This window comes from Mauremys reevesii, linkage group 1, assembly GCF_016161935.1.
Source record: "Mauremys reevesii isolate NIE-2019 linkage group 1, ASM1616193v1, whole genome shotgun sequence".
NCBI classification, from domain to species: Eukaryota; Metazoa; Chordata; order Testudines; family Geoemydidae; genus Mauremys; species Mauremys reevesii.
The window spans coordinates 178,226,641-178,247,771 of NC_052623.1; the positions used below are offsets into that span (position 1 = coordinate 178,226,641).

The 21,131-nt window shown below is 44.2% G+C and overlaps 1 protein-coding gene across 1 annotated transcript in view; it reads right to left on the reverse strand.

The window, feature by feature from the left end:
* Positions 1 to 20,814, reverse strand: part of CHODL (chondrolectin) — a 44,644-nt gene extending 23,830 nt beyond the window's left edge. The window contains exon 1 of the mRNA XM_039497807.1: positions 20,558 to 20,814. Coding sequence (XP_039353741.1) covers positions 20,558 to 20,711 — 154 coding nt within the window. The 5' untranslated portion in view covers positions 20,712 to 20,814. The remainder of the gene's footprint in view (positions 1 to 20,557) is intronic.
* Between the last annotated feature and the right edge of the window lie 317 nt (positions 20,815 to 21,131).

The window sequence follows — 21,131 nt, forward strand, 5'->3', positions numbered from 1 at the left end:
CTGTCCATTTGAGTAGCCATAGGCTAATACTTTTTTATAGCCTTAAATAAAAAAGGCCTGCTTTTGTGCTACTATCATATGTGATAAGATGTAGGAAATATAGACGTTGTATGAAAAGGATAAAAAATAGACCATTATTAATAGGCTCTAACGTGAAAGATTAAGATACATATACCATCCAAATACAGTATCAGTCTATGGAAAGGACCAGAAATGCCGGTATATCATTTTCAAGAATCTCAAATATTTTGCAGGTGATGTAGTACTGAGTAGATTAGTGAATTTAGCATGAATTGAACATTAACAAATACAATCCTGTACAGAAGGATTGAGGAGACAATAAGAAAATTTGCACTATAATACTGTGAAATCATATTTGTATTATATTAGCACCTAGACCAGTGGTTCTCAACTTATTACACACTGTGTGTTGCATATGCAGTGGCAGCCCAGACCCCAAGCCCGAACCTCCACTGCACGGGGCCAGCTGGCTGCCAGCCTTGGGCATCTGTCCCAGACCCTGTGGGGCTGGCTGGCTGCCCAGACCCCCACCATGCAGGGCAGGCCAACTGCCTGCCCCAGACCCCCACCACATGGCTGCCCCAGCCCTCAGAGCTTGCAGGGCTGCCCGGCTGCCCCAGCCCTCAGAGCTTGCAGGGCTGCCCGGCTGCCCCAGCCCTGGACTCTGCGGGGCTGGCCGGCAGCCCTGAGGTGGGGGAGTAGGCGGAGCTGGGCAGCTGATCCAGACTCCCACTGCGCGGCTGCCCCAGACCACGGAGTACATGGGACCAGCCAGGAGCCCTGGACCGCCATTATACAGGGCTGGCCAGATGTCCTAACCCCAGTCCCCTGCCGTGCGGCTGCCCCAGACCTCACAGCTCACTGGACTGGGTGGCTGCCCCAGACCCTTGGCCCCTGACCCCCCGTGGCTGGCTGGGAGTTCCAGACCCCTGACCCCATGGGGCCAGCCAGGAGCCCCAGACCCCCGACCCCGCAGGCCCAGCTGGCAGCCAAAACCTCATGAGGCAGCCCGGACCCCTCTACGCCAGGCAGCCAGGAACCTGGAGACCCCAGCCTTTAGCACACAGCTGAGCTGAGACGCAGATGTGTGCTAATTGGGCCGCATGTGGCCTGTGGGCCGCGGGTTGAGACCTGCTGACCTAGAGACTCCAACCAAGATCAAAGCTCCGTTGTTATAGGTACTGGACATACTAAGAGACAGTCCCTGCCCCCAAAGACTTTACAATCCAAATAGACAAGACAGTGAAAGGTGGGGGAAAGAAGTATTGTTTTCCAGATTGGAAATTAGGGCACAGAAAATGTAAGTGACTTGTCCAGGGTCTCAGGGGAAAACTATGGCAGAGCCTGGAATTGAATGCACTTAACCACTGCCTTAACCACAGACCATACTTCCTCTCTAGCATGATTTTTCCCCATGAAATATTCACTAGCTCAAAGAAATTTGTTCCACTAATTTAGGTATGAAATGTCAGAAAATATTGTAACATAGGCATATAGCGTGGAATGAAGTACAGACACATGCATATAAATCTAAACCTTTCTTTATTTAATAATGTTAATCAAAGTACCTTCTTGTTGAATTTCAAATTAGAAAACATTTGTAGCTGTACTACTGTGGAAAGATGACTTGATGTGGTAACTTCTCATAGGGCTTTCATATGTTTTCCTTTGCCTACTAATTAGTGACATTGTCATTTAAAATCTTGTGCTATTGAGATCTTATATTATTATGACATTGTTTATTACAGCAGAAAACATGCTGACCAGCAGAGATTCTGATACACTAAATCATGTGAAGGGGAAATATTAATTAAAATGATCACAAAAGGTGAAATTTACCCCTGTACAGGAATCAATAGAGGTTTAAGTGGGACTTAGTCATGCATAGGCCTGGTGCTGGCCTTCTGCACAGAGATGAATTTCATCCACTGTTCCCATTTTACAGACACTTACTATTAAGTGTTGTGCTTACTATCAGAAGTCCCAGTTGCTCACAAGAAAGTGATTGAAGGATAAGACCCTAGGTCAGAGCATTCATGATAGAAGGGTCCCACTACCTGTGCCCTAGTGTGAGATCCCATACTGCCAGTATTTTTCAGCAGTTGCCATATATGCCCTAACATGAAACTTGCATTAACTGTTGCTGATGCAGTTGGCATGGTGCAAGAGTTTCCATAATAGGCCAGTTTCCCCAGCTATTTATAACATGAATATAAAGGCTTCTTTTTGGACTGAAACTTGACATAGGGATCTCAAATTAGTTTGGCCAAGTTTAAAGATGAATGAAAAATATTTGTGGCTTTAGATTCTTTTTCTTTTCTTTTCAACTCGTAGCAGTCAACAAGGGCTCCAGTTTAAAGCACGCAATTTATCTAATCCATCAACCCATGTGATTTAGCACATTTGGGATTGGGCAGGGGAGGGAGGTGTCATTAAAAAAATGCATCATGCAAACAGCTAAAGAACTGAGTTTTCAAAGACATGTGCACAATGACCAGTCTTTCTGAAGGATTTTTAGAACACATTCATTATTGTAAGTATTATACATCAAACATATTAATACATCAGGACCACAGTCCCTCCCCAGTGAGATTGTATCACCAGACCAGTGGAAAACAAAGTATCTCCTCTGAATCAGCAGTGAGCTTTCCCCTGCCTTAGATGAACTCCTTGGTGTCATAGCATAGCCAGCTTTATGTCACTTTTCTACAATACCTTATGCAGAAGATTGGGGGAAACATGGCTTGGGCATATTGTGACCTTGCAATCCTCAGCTGCCATAACCCCTTGGGAGCTACCACAGGTACCATGAGTTATAGCAGCCCTTAGGCTACTCAGTATTGCCCACCCCTCAACATTCAAAAATCAGGAGTCTGACCCCAAAAATCTTGAGATTGGCTCAAAATTCTTTGCCTTCTATTTGTTGAGACTTAAGGGGTTACATTTTCATGTTTTGCTTTTCTCTGCTACCATGAGAGCTAAAAACTTACTTACAAATACTGAAATCTGTGATTCCCATGTAATAACATGACTCCAGGAATGCGGGCTTTAAGAAATAAAACCCAGATATCATGAGACGTATGACAGAATTGTGATTGTTGGCAATGCTCTGGCTTCCACTGGGGGCTGAACCAGCCCCCAGCAGACCCAGGGATGGGGGAGGCACAAAGGTGGCCTAAAGCCAGCCTTTTCCCCACTCGAGCCTTAACTCAAGATCACCATGTTCCTTCAGATCTAGATGAGACTACTGTGTCCATAATCCATGAATTAAAACTCCCCAGTTCTTCAGTACAGCAACTGGTCAGAGGAGGTGAGGACAGTGGGCAGAAAAGGGATAAGGATCCAGGGGAGCAAGAGGGCAGGAGGAGGGATAAAGGGAAAGGGATAGAGGGATGCGGTGGGGCCTCTGCCCCGCACTGCCAGAACGAGAGTCAAAGCAGCCCCAGGGAGGCTGCACAAGAGACAGCCAATTAAGAAGATTTAGAGAGAAGGCCAATCAGAGCCAGGCTGGGCCATATAAGAAGAGAGCAGCGGCAATTACTCCCTGGAGTTCGAGGAGGGAGGACTGGCTGCCTTGAAGGAGGGAGAAGAGACAGCACCATGGTCCAAAGAGTGCTGGGTGGGGTCAGGGGAGCATGAGTGAGCTCCCGGCTGACCGCTGCCAGACTGAGGCCCTGATACAAGGGTGGAGAAGGTGCTAAGGCTATGGGGAAGTGGCCCAGGGAAACAGACGGTGGGTGTTGGTGTTCATACAGCGCATGGCTGATGGCTAGAGGGTCCCTGGACCGGGACCCGGAGTAGTGGGCAGGCCCAGTTCTCCCTCCCCACCCCCTTTGGCCCTACTTGCCATGAGGGGAGTGGCTAGACCCTGGACTGCAGCCTGCCACTGAGGCAAGTGGCTGGACAGAGGACTGCCAGCCCCCCAAAAGTGCAGGGAGAGAATGGAGTGGGGCACAACAAGAGGGCTGTGTCCAGCAGAGGATACCATGGTCCTGAGAGCAACATAGGTCCTCATGACAGAAGCGATGGTGGTGAGATGCCACTAAATGAAGGTGCACTGGTGATCCAGAGCTAATTCCCAGGATGGCCAGCAATAGGCACCGCAGTGGTGAGTCGTGCCCCATCACATGTGGTGGAGAATGCAGGAAAACATTCACCCCTGATACAAGGGGAAGATAGAGGACTGTGGGGACTATTGCCTGGTATAGACGTTTGAGAGACTAAGGGACGCATAAGGTGGAGAAAATGGAGTCAGAGGCCTTCTTTGTGGTGAGCTCTGGGCCTTCCCAAACTGGACTCCAAAGTTGGTGCCCCCATGGAAAGGGGCAGACAAGCATCAAGGGCAGCATCCAATCCTGCTACAGCAGGTGCTCACATCCCAGCAGAGACAATGGGAGGCACAGGAATACCTGCAGACCTGTATGTAGTAACATACCAGACCAGCAGCAGCTGTACCTGTTTAAGTCGCTGTGAGAAGGAGTCCGAAAGAATCGCAGGGAGTGAGAAGGGAATTCAGGCACCAGGACCAGGAGGCCGGGAGAATGTTTCACTTGTGGGCGGCAGGAACATTTTAAGAGCAAGTGCCCCTGCCGGAGAGAGGAACAGAGACCCCATACAGGGAATGGAAGGGAGAAAGAGCCCAGGAGAGTCCCCGCTGTGAGGAGAATAGTGAGGCAATGGGCATGAAGGGCCTGTGGGCAACAGGGGCACCTGAAAAGGGAGTGCCCCACCCATAACTGCAGGGCCCAGGCTAGCCCAGAGTATGGGGCTGAGCCAAAGAAGGACTATAGGAGGGCCATGACTATAGGGAGGCAAAGAAGGTGCTTCCAGTGCCATAAGGAGGGACATATAAAAAGGCATCGCCTCATGAAGAGAAGGAGGGGAACACCTGAGAGCCAGGCTTGGTTGAAGACAGTCCAAAGCGAGGGGGCAGTGAGGACTGATGACCTGGCAGAAAGCCATCTCTCACACTCAGCAAGGGAGGTAGGGAGGTGACGGATAGGATGACTGGGACAGAGCAGACCCAGACAAACAGAGGAACCCATACAGGAGCAAGACAGGCTACAGTGGGGATCCAGACCCTGGAAGAGGAAAGCAGGTTGCTCCTCTTGGTAGAGAGCCTGAGGCAGGAGAGGGACAGCCTGCAGGCCAAGCTACAAGGGAACTAGCTGTGTGTGGTCTTAAGTGGGAGGGTGCGTGGTGGAGTGTCTGTCCCACACTGGCAGAAGCAGCACTGTGGAGGCTGCACAGGAGACAGCAAATCAGGAAGGTTTAGAGAGACTGCCAATCAGGGCCAGGCTGGGCCATATGAGAAGGGCTGCTGAACAGAGCAGTGGCAGTCACTCCCTGGAGTTCAAGGAGGGAGAACTGGCTGCCCTGAAGGAGGGAGAAGAGACAGCACCATGGTCCGAGCAGTGCTGGGTGGGGTCAGAGGAGCATGAGTGAGCTCCCAGCTGACCACTGCCAGACTGAGACCCCGAGACAAGGGCAGAGAAGGTGCTAGGGCTGCAGGGAAGTGGCCCAGGGAAACAGACAGCAAGGGTTGGAGGTGACGCAGCTGACTTGAGAGTACCTGGGCCAGGACCCAGAGTAGTGGGCAGGCCAGGGTCCCCCCCAGGGGAGTGGCCAGAGTATGGGCTGCAGTTTGCCACTGACACAGGTGGCTAGATCCTGGACTGTAGCCTGTCACTGAAGCAAGTGGCTGGACAGAGGACTGGCGGGCCCCCGAAATTGCGGGGAGAGAATGGAGTGGAGCATGGCCAGAGGGCTGTGTCCAGAAGAGGACACTGCGGTTCTGAGAGCGACATGGGTCCTGATGACAGAAGCGACATTAGTGAGACGCTTGATATGATGGGTTGTGGGGTAATTTCCTGCCCATTCTGGACATGGTAGATCACTCTTTTTCTCTCTTTGAAAAACTGCAGGTTCAAGGACCAGACAGAGGCACATGGTAGACTTTTAAAAATAATGTAAATAAAAACACACGTAGGGACAGGGGGATAACTAATCATATTTGGCTGAAGTACCAATACGAAAACCTAACCTAGAGACAGAACTGCATACAAACTTAAGACTACGTAGTGTATACATCTTGCTGCCCTCACAGTATGCAGATCTATTGTTGGCTAGATCCTCAGCTGGTGTCAATTGGCCTAACGTCATTGACTTCAGTGGCACTATGCTGATTTTCGCCAGCTAAAAATTTGGCCCATGTTTTTTCCCCACCTTTTCATGTGTCATACTCAGTCCCAAGCTAAGTCCTAATAATGCACTTTAGAATGTGGCCACTAAGCTGATAAAAAGTAATAAATCTTTCTAATCACATTCTGCTCCAACTCTGATGCATCAGTTGTTAACTGATCTTTGTATCATCCTGTCACACTTTAATTTGGGTCTTGTTTTGATATACTGTTACTACTGTTGATGTTTTACTGTATCATGTTCTCAGCTGGCTAGTGTACTGAATTTAATTTGGATTTTATGATGAATCATATTGCATTACTACTTTTTAAAATAATATTACTACTGCAATAAGATTTCATAATTGCATTCTGTCGTCATTTGCAATGGAAACAAATGGAGACTAATACCATCTCGACTGCCAAGGTTTGTATGTCTCCAAAGACATATCTCTCCTTTGTTATTGAGTCACAGTGTCCAATTCACAAATGCTGCCTGGTTTAGGCTCCTGACAAATGAAAGAAAATCAGAGTATCACTCATTTTGACACACAGATGCAAACTGGTAAATGGATTTTAATACCACATTAGTCAATGTCGTTGTTAGTATTTTAACAGCAAACTTCCTGTCCCCAGGGAGGTGGGGAGAGAAAGCATCTTTTACTGTTTGGGTTTGCTAAGGTAGATGAATCACTAGGGGCTCATATGGTTTTTGATCCAGGGAATAACACAAATTGTCACCGTGTTGATCTCAGTAAAGTTGCTCTAAAATAATAATAATACAGTAGTTGGTATTTCTGTAAAAACTTTTCATCGGAGGATCTCAAAGTGTTTTGCACATATATTGGGGATCAGAATCTGGCTGAAAAGTACAGGCCTATTTGGGGGCAATTGTGCAGAAGCCCTGAGAGGCTCTGTGTTACAGTGTGAGCTACCCTCCATGGCTAGCCACTGCAGCTGGCTTGTGTTGAGAAGGGGCAGGGCCATGGTGTCACTTCCCCTCAACAGTAGATTGTACCTCAGGGCTGCTAGTAAATAGCAGTCATTAAACTAAGGAAAGCACAAGGTCTATAACAGTACTTGTGCATTGTATGGCCTTCAGGCTAGGAAGTGGTTACTGTTCTGTGTTTGTAAAGTACCTAGCACAATTAGGCCCTGTTCTTGATTAGTCCTAGATATCATCATAAGTAAAATAATTAATAAAGAAGGGTTAATCTTCTGGTTCTTATCACCAGTGCAAGGGCCAGTCACAATCTGACTATAGTCAATTAGTCCTCATGATACCCCTGGGCATTAGGAAAGGGACATGTGTAGTAAAGATCACCAGGCACCAGTGAAATACTGCCAACTCTAGGGATCACTCCAGCTGTTTAGTTGTGCAGAACAATACTCTATACAATGGCTAAAGACAGCAGGCAGAAAAACAATACTGTGTCCCATTGACACTGTAGAGGGGATTTAGTTTAGATAGGCAGAAAGTATACTTACACAAGAGACAATGAGGTCAAGTCTGCACATCCTCCTTTTATGAAACATGCCATGGGATTTTTAATAGTCTCAAATAGGTCAAGACTTGAATTTCGTATTATTTTGTCACCCACATCCTTCCTCTCACCCCTTTCTATCTGTGATCCTCATTTGTTATGTCAAGGGACAGGCAAGTGTCCTTACTCATTTTTGTGAAGTTCCCAGCATATCTTGGGGTGATCAATATAAATTAATCTGAAAGATGAATGTTCCATCGGTACAGTGTCCTCTAATACTAGCGCTCACTGCCTGGGGCACTGGGGCAGTACTGACTCAGGTGTCAGAGTGTGTTCTGTAGTCACCAGCACCACTTTCTTCAGCGCCTAGTTGTTCCATGGATTGTGCCATCCCCATACTGGCCTCATCCAGCCCCACTTAGTTTGAAACCCAGTGGGATTACTGAATAAGGTTGCATGCATACAGACTAGACTTAGCAAGGACATACTTCTGAATGCTATTAAGGAACATTCATCCCAAAAATCATTTGCCATGTTATATTAAAACAAAATAGAGCTTTGTCTGCAATGTGCACTGGTATAGATCTTGGGAAATCATTTACTGTGTATATTAGAGAGAAGCTAGCCATGAACATGTTTTTCTCATTTTACAAAAGTTCAGTGGTTTGTGGTTAGGTTTTTGTTTTGCTGAACAAAAAAGATTTGGATCCAATCCAGATTCCACTTTATCTGAACTCTCAAAATTTGGGAGGGTTTGGTTCCAGCACTAGCTGGTCTTTGTGCATAAGATATGCAGTATCAAATTTCCTAAGAAACAGGGCATTGCACACACACTCACCACATGCTGAAAGGAGTAATATCAAACCTTATAATCATGTCCCTACCAAATTCATGGTCCATTTTCGTAAATTTCACAGTCATAGCATTTTTAAAATCTTGAATTTCACAGCTTCAGATATTTAAATCTTAACAAAGCATGAATACTTATTTTTAAATGACAAAATATAAACATGTCAAGCCCATGATAGCACCCCCGCAAAAAAGTGACGACACCCCTCCATACCATGCCACCCTTACTTCTGTGATGCTTTCAGGCCATGCAGCTCAGGAGGCAGCATAGAAGTAAGGGTGACAATACTGCAGCTCCTTTAAAATAGCATTTGGGTTGGGACCCCAGTTTGAGAAATGCTGCATATGGTAAAAGTACAGAAAAGACCAGATTTCATGCAAGAGACCAGATTTCACAGTCCATGATGCATTTTTCACAGCTGTGAATTTGGTAGGGCCCTACTTATAATGATCTCCCCTCAGCACTAATGGGAGCTATGCACGCTGATCAAAGGGAAGAGTAGACCACTTCATTTGCACCTTAAACTCTCAGTACAGAGGCATGTTCCATAAGTCTAAACCTAGATCTAGAGGAGATGGAAGGAAGTGACTTGATGTCTAATTCTTATTAGAACAAGCTAATCAATATTTCAGCGTTCGTAGATTACCCCTGCAGAAAAAGCATACCATCACAATTACCTGAATCAATACACGGTAAATGCTGCCTCAACTAAGAAATGGATATCTATTTTGAAAGAACAAATTAAACATGGTTTTATTCATTGGTGTAAGAGGTATGCTTTATGAAGAAAAAGAATCCATGAGGTATTTCCTGATAGCATTTTTTTTTTGCCATATCTATTAAAATGTGACAGTTTTGCTTTTTCATCTAAGTGGAAAATGTCTATTTTTGGCATTAGTTCTGCGCTATATATTTAACATTGCATAAATTGGAAATGTGAGACCCATTTAGCTCTAGTTGTAATAAATGCATTTTACTGCTTTCTGACCAAATAGGCCTTGTGATTATAAATCATAGGACTGGTCATGGCAGACACCCACCACATAAAGGGCCAGTGTACAGCAGCACCATCCCTGTTATGGGGGTGTGATGGGTTGGATCACAGAAACCCCCTTGGGAACTGCCAACTTCTGCTCCAAGACTACTTCTGCCCTTGCTTTCCTGCCAGTCTGGGAGTCCAGCACCCTGTCTTGCTGAGACAGACATACCAGTCTACTCCAACACAGACCCAAGGTCTGGGCACAATCCTTTCCCCTGGTACAGCCCTTGTTCCAGCTCAGGTGGTAGTTATGGGATTTCTCATGATGCCTGCCACTTTGTTCTGTTCCACCCACTTATATATCTTTTGAAGAAGGTGGGAATCCTTTGTCCCTCTGGGTTCCCACCCTTCCTGCTCAATGGAAAAACACCAGGTTAAAGATGGATTCCAGTTCATGTGACATGATCACATGTCACTGTAAGACTCCAAGCCTTCATTCCTCCCAGCCTGACTCACAGGAAGGCCTGCTTGCAAACAGAACCATCACAGTTAATGGCCCCTGTTAATGGGAGCCATCAAGGTTCCAAATCACCATTAATGGCCCACACATTGCATAATTACAATAGGCCCTCAGAGTTATATTTTATAGTTCTAGTTTCAGATACAAGAGTGGTACATTTATACAAATAGGATGACTACACTCAGTAGATTATAAGCTTTGTAATTATATCTTACAAGAGATATTTTGCATGAAGCATATTCCAGTTACATTATATTCATACTCATGAGCATATTTTCATAAAATCATATGGAGTGCAACGTCACAGGGGGCACCCTGAGATTCTTGTGCCTCACGCAGTCAAAACACCTCCCAGAGTTCTGGGAGCACAGTGACTGTACCAGCCTGGTGCAAATTGTAGCATGTGCTCTCCACTATCTTGTGTAGGTCCAGCTCTCCTGCATCCTGTAGAGAAAATGAGTCTCATACCCTTATAATTTCATAAACCCTTATAAACTCATATCCCATAATCTCATACCCTTATAAATTCCCTCCTCCCTTTGAAGAGAAAGTGCCACTATAGATGCTAGCCTTGCGCTCAATGCAGCCTGCTCCTGTGCATTGAAACTGAGCAGCATCCGTGAGCTTGAATATTAGGGCAGAACTTCTTAAAACAAGATCATCTAGCCTAGCATTTCACAAAGTATAGGGCATGCTCATCCCTCCCCAACAGACTGAGAGGGATGGGAAGGACTAGTTAAGGGTGTGGGCATGTAGTGTAGACTGGTCTCTAAATTGTTTTCCAGTATCTCAGCTTTCCCTTTTTTAAAAATTACATTTGTGTAGAAAACATTGAAAAATGTTTCCCAAGTGTAACTGATGCAGCAATATCTGCCAACATTTACAGAGAGCCTGAAACTATACATCTCAGGTGTGAACTGCCCCATTCATTTCAATGGGTGCTAGCCTAGGTGCTAAAGATAATCCTTTAATTATCAAAGCATATAAGAAATAAGAGGCAGAATCATAAGATAAGAACATCGACGTGATCTATCCTTAATGACTGCTCACTTTGGGTAGGCCTTTAGCAAAACATGGCAGAGTTTCACAGAGCTGTGATTCATTTCATTTTCCTGAAGGAGTCTCAGCTTTCAAAAGTTTGGGAAATGATGAATTAGGCCATGGTATACATTTCAAAGACAAGCTATGGAAGCCCACATAACGTGAGCCATTTAACACTGAAGCCTGGGGAAAACACTTAATAACTCTCATAGAAATTTCTTGTTTTGACAGAGAGACTGACAAAGACAGGTCTTTTTTCCATCTCTTAAATCTCAGTGTAGCAATTTGTTCCAGAATCGACTTCCGAGACATTTTTTTAGCCAGACATAGTATGCCTACATAATAGCTTGTGGTAAGCATTATGAGAGAAGCCACTGGCAGAAACTGCAGGGTCTAAATAGCTTAGACAACATATGTGTGACAGTCAGGGGAGCAGTGAATATATCTATTCCCCTGATCCCAATCCTGAAAACACTTACATACATACTTAATTTTAATGGCTGCATAATCTCACTCAATAGGACATGTCACATGCATAAACGTAGGTACTTGTGTACATTTTTGCAGTATCAAAACATGTTTCTTATTCCCTCTTTCTGCTTTTATAAGCAAATGATACTTAAAATCCCAGCCATTAAGTTTAATGTAGGTGATCAATCATTTTTCAATATATGTCATTTTTCATATGAGAACCATCCATTTTGTTGAGTTGCCTTGTGCAAGGTTTCATTTCACTGAAATAGAAATGATTTTTCCACTTCTTAGCAATTTGAGTTCAATTAATCTGGATTATTTATTAAATAAAGGTTATCTACATTATGTCTGTCAGATAAAATTGTGTGTGTGTGTGTGTGTGTGTGTGTATGTGTGTGTGCAAACGCACGTGCATGTAAAATATATGGGGATTAGTACTATCTCTTCCTGGGTTTATGAACATAACATTCTCCAGGCGTAACATAAACCAGCATGATGCCCCAAATACTAGCATTTTCATTTGCATCTTTGTGTTATCTGAAAGATGCATGAAATGTCATATGCAGTCAACTCCGCACTGACTGTGCATGCAAGCAGGGGCATGGGTTTGGCTTTATCCAGCAAGAATATGGGATATACTATGATCCTGGAGTGTGACAGGGTGGCTGGATTCTACTGTGACTCCACCCTGGTAGCTGGACCCAGAGCTTCAAAGTTATTTAGGCTTCTAACTTCCAGTGAAATCAATTGGAATTGGATGCCTGCATACCTTTTAGATTCTGGGCCCTGTAAATTAATCCCTGCTCACTCAATGATGCAGGTGTGGCTTGTTAAACTCCACACTGTATATAAGAGAGGTGGGAATAGCTCTTTAGAGGGGAAGTTAGGGCCTCGGGCAGGTGGGGGTCCAAGGTAGGAATGTTGGTGAAGTCATATCTGAGGAGAAGGCATAGGTTGGAGTTTATATTGTTATGTTTAGTTTGAGTTACCCTTAGTAATAAAGCCAAAACTCAGGTGGGGGGTAACTTTTAACCTTAAACAATGTGTATATGGCCTTTTGTGATAGTAAGGCAGAGACTCCTTCAGTTTACAGTAACTGTTGTGTACCGCTAAAAGTTCCTACTTTTTTGTCAATGACAATAGGGTATGACTTTTCTACAAGCAAGAGAATATTAAGCATTCATTTAAATCTAATGAGCTTTGGGGAAGATTGTTGGATCCTGCAGAAACTCTTGTGGTTAAGTTGCTGCTAGCCCCTTAGGGCAGGGGTGCCCAACTTATGGCCTGTGGACCCTACACGGCCCACCAGAGTATTTCATAAGGCCCGCTGCCTGCTTCAACACAAAAAACTACTGGCCAATTCATTAGCCTTTTGTTGTCATGTTTACAACATTTTAGTTTACATGAGTGTGTAAACAGACAATACTATACATAGAAACAACCTATCTACATACTACCTGAAAGGGGGTTCCAAAGAGGATGGATCTAGACTGTTCTCAGTGGTAGAAGATGACAGAACAAGGAGTAATGGTCTCAAGTTGCAGAGGGGGAGGTTTAGGTTGGACATTAGGAAAAACTTTTTCACTAGTAGGGTGGTGAAGAACTGGAATGGGTTACCTAGGGAGGTGGTGGAATCTCCTTCCTTAGAGGTTTTTAAGGTCAGGCTTGACAAAGCCCTGGCTGGGATGATTTAGTTGGGAATTGGTCCTGCTTTGAGCAGGGGGTTGGACTAGATGACCTCCTGAGGTCCCTTCCAACCCTGAGATTCTATGATTCTATGATATGAAACAAGCTGACTTAAAATATAAATCAATACAGGTGACTTTAAATCTTATTAAAATATGTAGAATCTGTTTGGCCGACACAACGTTGTGTTTAGGTTTATGTGGCCCTCCTGTGTAATAAGATTGGGCACCCCTTCCTTAGAGCAGTGTTTCTCAAACTGGGGCCGCCGCTCGTGTTCACCGCTCCAGGCCAGTGGGGGCTGCTGGAAGCGGCGTGGGCCAAGGGACGTACTGGCCGCTGCTTCTAGCAGCCCCCATTGGCCTGGAGCAGTGAACCGCGGCCAGTGGGACCCGCGATCGGCCAGACCTGCGGACGGGGCAGGTAAACAAACTGGCCCAACTCGCCAGAGGCTTTCCCTACACAAGCAGCAGCCCCAGTTTGAGAAACACTGCCTTAGGGTATGTCTACACTGCACACTAAGCCCAGGCTTTGACTCAGGTTTCAGCCCACTCCCCTATTTTGCCCACACATAAATCAGTTTAACTTGGATCAGCAAGTACTCAGGATGTGGTCCTAGGACTCTGCTAGGGGGATGGGTCAGAACACAGTTCCTGCTGTGATTCAGGTCTAAGCCCTGTTACTTTGTAGTATGAATGCAGCTCAAGCCACAGACCCAAGCCAGAAGACCTGCATAATGCAGTATGGCCAGCTCAGCGCAGCTGCGACACCCAGGTCCAGCAACTGTAAACACAGGTTTACAATGCTGCTCAGGTATGGGCCTGGAAACACCAAGTCCACTAGCCTGGGTCCCACAAACCCAGCCTTAGTGTGCAGTGTAGTTCATCCAAGGTAGAGTGAGGAGAGATTATTCAAAAGGAAAAGTTGTTCTGGAAGGTGTGACTTGCTCATTTGAGTCCAATTATATTCATTTTACCTCACCCCAAGAGCACAGCTGTAAAATGACCAACACACAAAGTATTCCACATAGCCAGGTTCATCTTTACTTGCTTTAACTATTACTGTGCCATGAAGCATGGGAAAAGGCTTTTGGGAGCTCCTGTTCAAGTCTCTGCCACTAAACTGAAGTAGATTCCCACCCTCTGATGGGGTTCACCTTCAGTTCTGATACTGCAAAATCATCCCTGACAAAGATGACTATGATCCCTGACACTCACGTAAATATCGCTTTAAAATACTTTATCCATTCACTTTGAAAATAGAACAGATTACACCAAGAATCAAATAACTCCCTGAGGAGGATACTCCTGACCTACCCAACCAGGTCTTAACCCTTTCATCAAAGCATCTGAGATTATACAAACTATGTACACCGCTACCTCGATATAATGCTTCCCGATATAACATGAATTTGGATATAACATGGTAAAGCAGTGCTCCAGGGTGGGAAGGGGGAAGGGTTGCACACTCCGGTGAATCAAAGCAAGTTCAATATAACACGGTTTCACCTATAACGCAGTAAGATTTTTTGAATCCCAAGGACAGCGTTATATTGAGGTAGAGGTGTATTTTGATATAGTGTCCATATACTCCACATATTTTGCCGGAACAAAGTACAGACATTTCCAGTGTACTTAACATAGGCTACCTTGCCACATAATGTTGCCTTATTCCTTGGTTATGCTTCTGAGAAGTATTTTTGTTTACTAAATAGATTCTCCAGTCTTTGTCCTGTTTCAGCAAAATACTTAAGCATATCAATAGTCCCAATGAAGTCAATGTTTCATAGAATCATAGAATATCAGGGTTGGAAGGGACCTCAGAAGGTCATCTAGTCCAACCCCCTGCTCAAAGCAGGACCAATTCCCAGACAGATTTTTGTCCTGGATCCCTAAATGGCCCCCTTAAGGATTGAACTCACAACCCTGGGTTTAGCAGGTAAATGCTCAAATCACTGAGCTATCCCCCTCAAGAAAGTAGTTTTCACCCCAGATGGGACATGAACCCACAATCTCCGACTTAGAAAGCCATTGCCTTATCCATTAAAGTACATGTTTAAGGCTAAGATTTCCAATGAGGCCTAAGGGAGTTAGGTGCCCGCCTTTGAGTGGGAGTTGGGCATTCCCACTCATTCCCTTACACTCCTTTGAAAACCCCAGTTTAAGCAATTAGTTGAATAGGGACCTGCAACTAGAAAGCTGAAATGTGTGTTGTTAATTGGTGAAGCATGAGTGGGCACTGTTCAGTAGCAACAGCCATGCCACTGTATAGTATATGGTGGGTTTTTCTGCTACAGATGAAAGTCACTCAGCTCTCCCTGGAAGGCCATCCAGTACTGCTAGTGATACCTCTCGTGGGCCAGGCCCTGAAGCTACCATACTTTCACCAATATGAAAAATACCAAAAACATGGTAGGATATCTTTCCTAGGCTAGGTTACTAGCCTTCTTTTTAAAAAACAAACACACTGTTTTACATACTGTTTCAAATTTCTTTTAAACCTAACAGTCTTGCAAAAAATTATCTTAAAAAAATAACACAGATATTGTCATTTCAAAAATATCTTGATTAAAACCGAGTGAGCCAGTTTCAGTGATGGTGCAAGCAAGCCATTGAAGTCAATGAAATTGTGTCTATTTACACAGGGATTGGCTTTATCTCTATTCATTTTGTTATCCTGTACAAAAATATGCATCTTTAACCATCTAACTGCTTTGAGCATCACACATAGAATGTAGTATTTTAGCAAATCAGATCATAAACTACATAAATGAACAAAAACTATTCTTAAAGACATTTGAAGTAAATAGCCCTAGAATTTAAGAGCAATTATGCTGTTTCTTTATCTGCTGCATGTTAATTTTTCTCACCTTAGGAAATACTTTATACATCCAAATATTTCCCCATTCAAATAAATATATTGCTTTAAAATTCCATGTTAATATTTAATCTACTGTCACATGCCTTGCCATAGTAAAGAAAAATGTCATAATTTAAAAGGGAAACATAAAATGACAGCAAACATCAGTCATTAAGGTATACTGACTATGATTAATACATAGGTTGTTAAATGGTTAGTAATAACATTAGTTTGCTTCTTTCCTGCCCAATAGATACTTAAAGTAATTGCATCTTTGCAAACTGCATTATCATCACTTCATGTTCTTTATGATGTCATGGGACAGCAATGCAGGCTATGTACCACTCAGCAGTTTTTCCTACCCCTACTTTGTTACTTTCCTTTAAAACCTCTTTTTCTGCCAACTGCAGACATTCTGACATATGAGGATGTAGAATAGCGCACAAAAAAATCTCAATACATTTATATTAAAAAGTAAAGAGCACTTACTTTTTTTTTTCTTTAACAACTTGTGCATCAAAAATAATTATGGCTAATGTGTCATCATAATGTGAAAAATCTGCTGAAAACAGTAATAGGCCAATTGCTTTTCTCTAGCTAGTTAGATATTAGTCACAAAACAATATGTTAACAAGTGGGTAAGAGACACGAGCTTAGAGGGAAAAGGATAAAAAATGGAAAACCATTACAGAACTAAATTAGCCAAAAATCTGAAAGCCATTTTAAAAAGCAGAGCATTCTTTTTTGTGATCCCTACCACTTATGCTAATACAGCAGGGGTCATTGTATCTCACAGTCTTTGCCATTTATCATAACCACTTTGTCGATATGTAAGTATTATTACTAGGTCTTATCCAAAACCTATTGAACTCAATGGGAGTCTTTCCATGGACTTCAGTAGGCATTGCATAAGCCCATAATGAAGAATGTTCTCTATTCTAGTTCTTAGAAAAATGTAACTGATGTGGGGAGGGAATGGGAGGGAGAGGAAATTCACAATTCCTAAAGAATGTGATACACCTCTACCCCGATATAACGCAACCCGATATAACACGAATTCGGATATAATGCGGCAAAGCAGTGCTCCGGGGGTGGCGGGACTGAACACTCCGGCAGATCAAAGCAAGTTCGATATAACGCAGTTTCACCTATAATGCAGTAAGATTTTTTGGCTCCCAAGGACAGCGTTATATCAGGGTAGAAGTGTATATTAAAATGAAAGTTAATAACTTTCCAGTTCCTCTTGTCAGCACCATCTGAAGTTCTGCTTCTGTGATATTTTAGACTAATGTGTATATACACACATACATGTCTAAGACCAAATTGTTGCTGCTCATGGGCAGATATGCAAGATGGGAGTGAGGAGGATGGCACAGTGTACCCTACACACCTCTGCTGGTGCTTCTGTTTCCTGAGTGCCCAGGAGTATTAACACTGCCTATAGGACTAGACAGTTCTAGTGTATGTGGCAGGGCAGGGGTTTGGCCCCAGTTCAGAAATGAGGAGTTTCCCTTCAGCACCCCAGAGCCTCTATGTTCTGGACAGTGTTGCCTGGTATAATGCTCCCCTGCACACTTAAGCTAGCTTTGACTACTGCAACCCCAATACAACCCTTAATGTTTTTTTTCTTTTTACAACTGGCTTCAAATCTTACGTATTTTTACACAAATAACCCCATATAGCGTAATCACATACAAGATTAATTTTATGTTTGAAAAATAGTGTGTTGTAAATGTGCCTTTCAATAGGAATCTAACAATGGTTTGAACCACAGTTTGAAAAAAATATAGGTACTGTAGCCTGATTACGAAAACATTATTGACACAGATGGTCCTTTATGAATTATAGTCACAAATTTTCACTAAAAGATATAGTTCTGTTTGAAGATTATGTTCTCAAATCTTGTATGGGACATACGGTACATCCTTAGAAAAAAATAACACAAAAGAAATACTCATGAAAACTAAATGCAGTTATAATTATTCAGTTTCCAGAATAATTATAACTGCATTTAGTTTTCATGAGTATTTCTTTTGTGTTATTTTTTTCTAAGGATGTACCGTATGTCCCATACAAGATTTGAGAACATAATCTTCAACCTTATTTGCTTGTTTAAAACAAACAAAAGGAAGTATTTCTTTAAACAACCCACAGTCAACCTGTGAAACTCTTTGCCAGAGGATGTTGTGAAGGCCAAGACTATAACAGGGTTCAAAAAAGAACTAGATCAATTCATGAAGAATAGGTCCATCAATGGCTATTAGCCAGGATGGGCAGGGATGGTGTCTGTAGCCTCTGTTTGCCAGAAGCTGGGAATGGGTGACGGGAGATGGATCACTTGATGATTACCTGTTCTGTTCATTCCCTCTGGGGCACCTGGCATTGGCCACTGTTGGAAGACAGGATACTGGGCTAGATGGACCTTTGGTCTGACCCAGTATGGATGTTCTTATGTTCTTAAGTGTAGTCAACAGTGTAAATCATCATGCATCAGGATCAATCTGTGGACTCAGTTCTGTATTCCTTGTGCATCCAAGATTCCCATTGCCTTCAGCTTTCAGATCCAAAACCCATTGAAGACAATGTTAATCTTTCCATTGAATTCACTGGACTTTGGATCAGACGCTGAGTGTGCCAGGAATGCAGAACTGGATCGTAAACCTCTTGAACTGTGGTTGAACTCACATTTCAGATATGCTTTCATCTTCTTCCTTTTGGGGTAGCACAAAAGATAATGCAAATGAAGATACATACACAATACAAAAAAGCTTATGCTGTTTTCTTTTTAGTCTTTTCTAACTTTACCATAAAAAGAAGGAACAATCCTATATAACTAAAGATGGATGTGCATATAAAGATATCCTACACAAAGAAGTGCTGCAGCATGTACCTTTTATTATCCTTTTAAAAATAATTAATTTAAGGTACAAAAATAGTGATATCTTGCAGCTTAGCAAGATGTTTAAAAATATCTTGTCTTCTGGTTGCAGAAAAAATGCCTTACAAAACATTATGTTGGGGAGGTTGCAGATCATAATGTATCATAGTGATTTGCTGATCTAGCTTTTCATCTCTGAAGATCTGGAATTAAATTTGCTTTTGAGTGTAATGAGTTTGGCAGTCTCTGTTTAGATTTAGCTGCTCATTATGCAGATTACAAAAATGACAGTTACAACAAACAATCTCTTCTCAAAAGATGCACAGTAGGTGGACATGAGGTGAATTTCAGACTTGTGCAGGGGAAAACTGCACAATGCTTGGATGCTTGGCTACAATGCATCCAACATTAATGAGCACTTCCCATCTAACTTTCTCAAGTTTATGAGAAAACAAAAATCAATCAGTAAATTCACATCTTCACTCCCTCCATCTATAACTATGTTTATATATAAAAGCAAAACCTTCAACATTGTTTACAAAAAAAAAAGTCCCAGATTTAATTCTTTTTCTAGAACCAGCCTCTCCTGTGTTTGCAGCCAGTAAAGGAAGTTAACTCACTGATGATCTCAGTACCTTCAAAATCAAACGTCACTATCATTATCATGTTGTCTTAATTTTATGGAGGAAGTTTCAACTATTTCTTTAAAAAAAAATCAGTGGAAAGTAGATTTAAAAAAAAAATGACTGCTATTTGGAATCCAGACCGCAGCAATTGCCACCCCATGAGAACTTTTATGTGCAATTGACCAGAAGACAACTATAAACAAAGGTGAATCTGACTAGCTTGTTTTCATTGATCAGAACGATTGAATGCAAAAGAGAGACAACACAGAATAAATAGCATCTACAATTACTTCATATTAGTCACCTAAGTGTGAATTGTCACAACATTTATTTTTAATCGGTCCCTATCCCATTAACTAATTTAACAGCATATTCTGATTTCTTTAACCCAGGCAAGACTCTCTGGGGCTATTGTGAGCAATGTCAGATCCTGCAGTCTTCCCTTAGCCTTAGCTCTGACTTCAGGGGGGTTTGCCTGTATAAGGGACGGAGGAAGAACGTCAGGATTTGTCCCTAAACAGACGGTGTCTTCCAGCTTTGGCCCCTGTGCTGATGGGGGCCGTTAGAAAGGTGATGACAGAGAGAGGAAGTGGGTTAGAAGCACTAGATGGATCTCTTCGAAGCTGAACTCTCAGGCTAGCTCCTCCAGTCCTGCTTCCGCCAAAACTTCAGTGGAAGTTCGGCCGGAGTGGGGAACGCATGGTTTGGCCCTACCCCCGTTAAATAAATCCTGCCTTCTGCCCTTTCCTGAATCAAACCAGGTTTCCGGCAGCAGCAGCAGCAGCAGCCCCCGCCAGGCGCAGCTCGCGCTGCAGTCAGTGGGAGTGTTGACTGAGTAAGGTCTGGCTCAGCGGGGCTGGCTCGCAGATTTGGCCCTCACCGGCTGCAGCTGGGCAGACAGTTCCCTTCCCAGTGTCCGTCGGGCAGCTCCCCACGCCCGCCCTCCCTCTCTGGCTCACTCACCGCTGAGGACTCGCAGGGAGAGGCAGCTCGGCCCCCACAGCATCGCGGCCCCCAGCAGCAGGGGGATCACTCTGGAGGGAGAGGCGCTCATAGCGACGGGAGGGTCCCAGCACGAAACAAAGGCGGCACCAAGCACGGGCTGCTGCACCTGCATCCACTGCTCCCCCCTCCGGAGATGCTCCAGCAGCAGCCACAGGTCCCCCCCTCGCAGCAGCACCGCGAGCTCTCAGAGCTCCCAAGCCGCGGCAGCTCCGCGCATTTCCCTTGGCCGGAGCAGCCCGCTGCCCCCTGGCTGCCCAGTCCCCCCTCTCCGGGCTCTCTCCCCCGGCGCCTTGCCCTGCCTGCGCCGCTCTCCCTCTCTCCTGCTGCTGCTGCTGAGAGGGGTGTGGATGCTCCCTGTTATATAGCCAGCCCGAGGCGTCGTGCCTGGAAAACCCCAGCCCCAGACTATCGATTTCTGCTGCTGCCGCCAGCCCCCTCCGGACCGCTGTGAACCGCCCCACGCGCAGCACCGCAGCTCTTATGGCCCCGAGCGGGACCCAGCGCGCTCCAGAAGGGGGGACTCGGCAGCAGC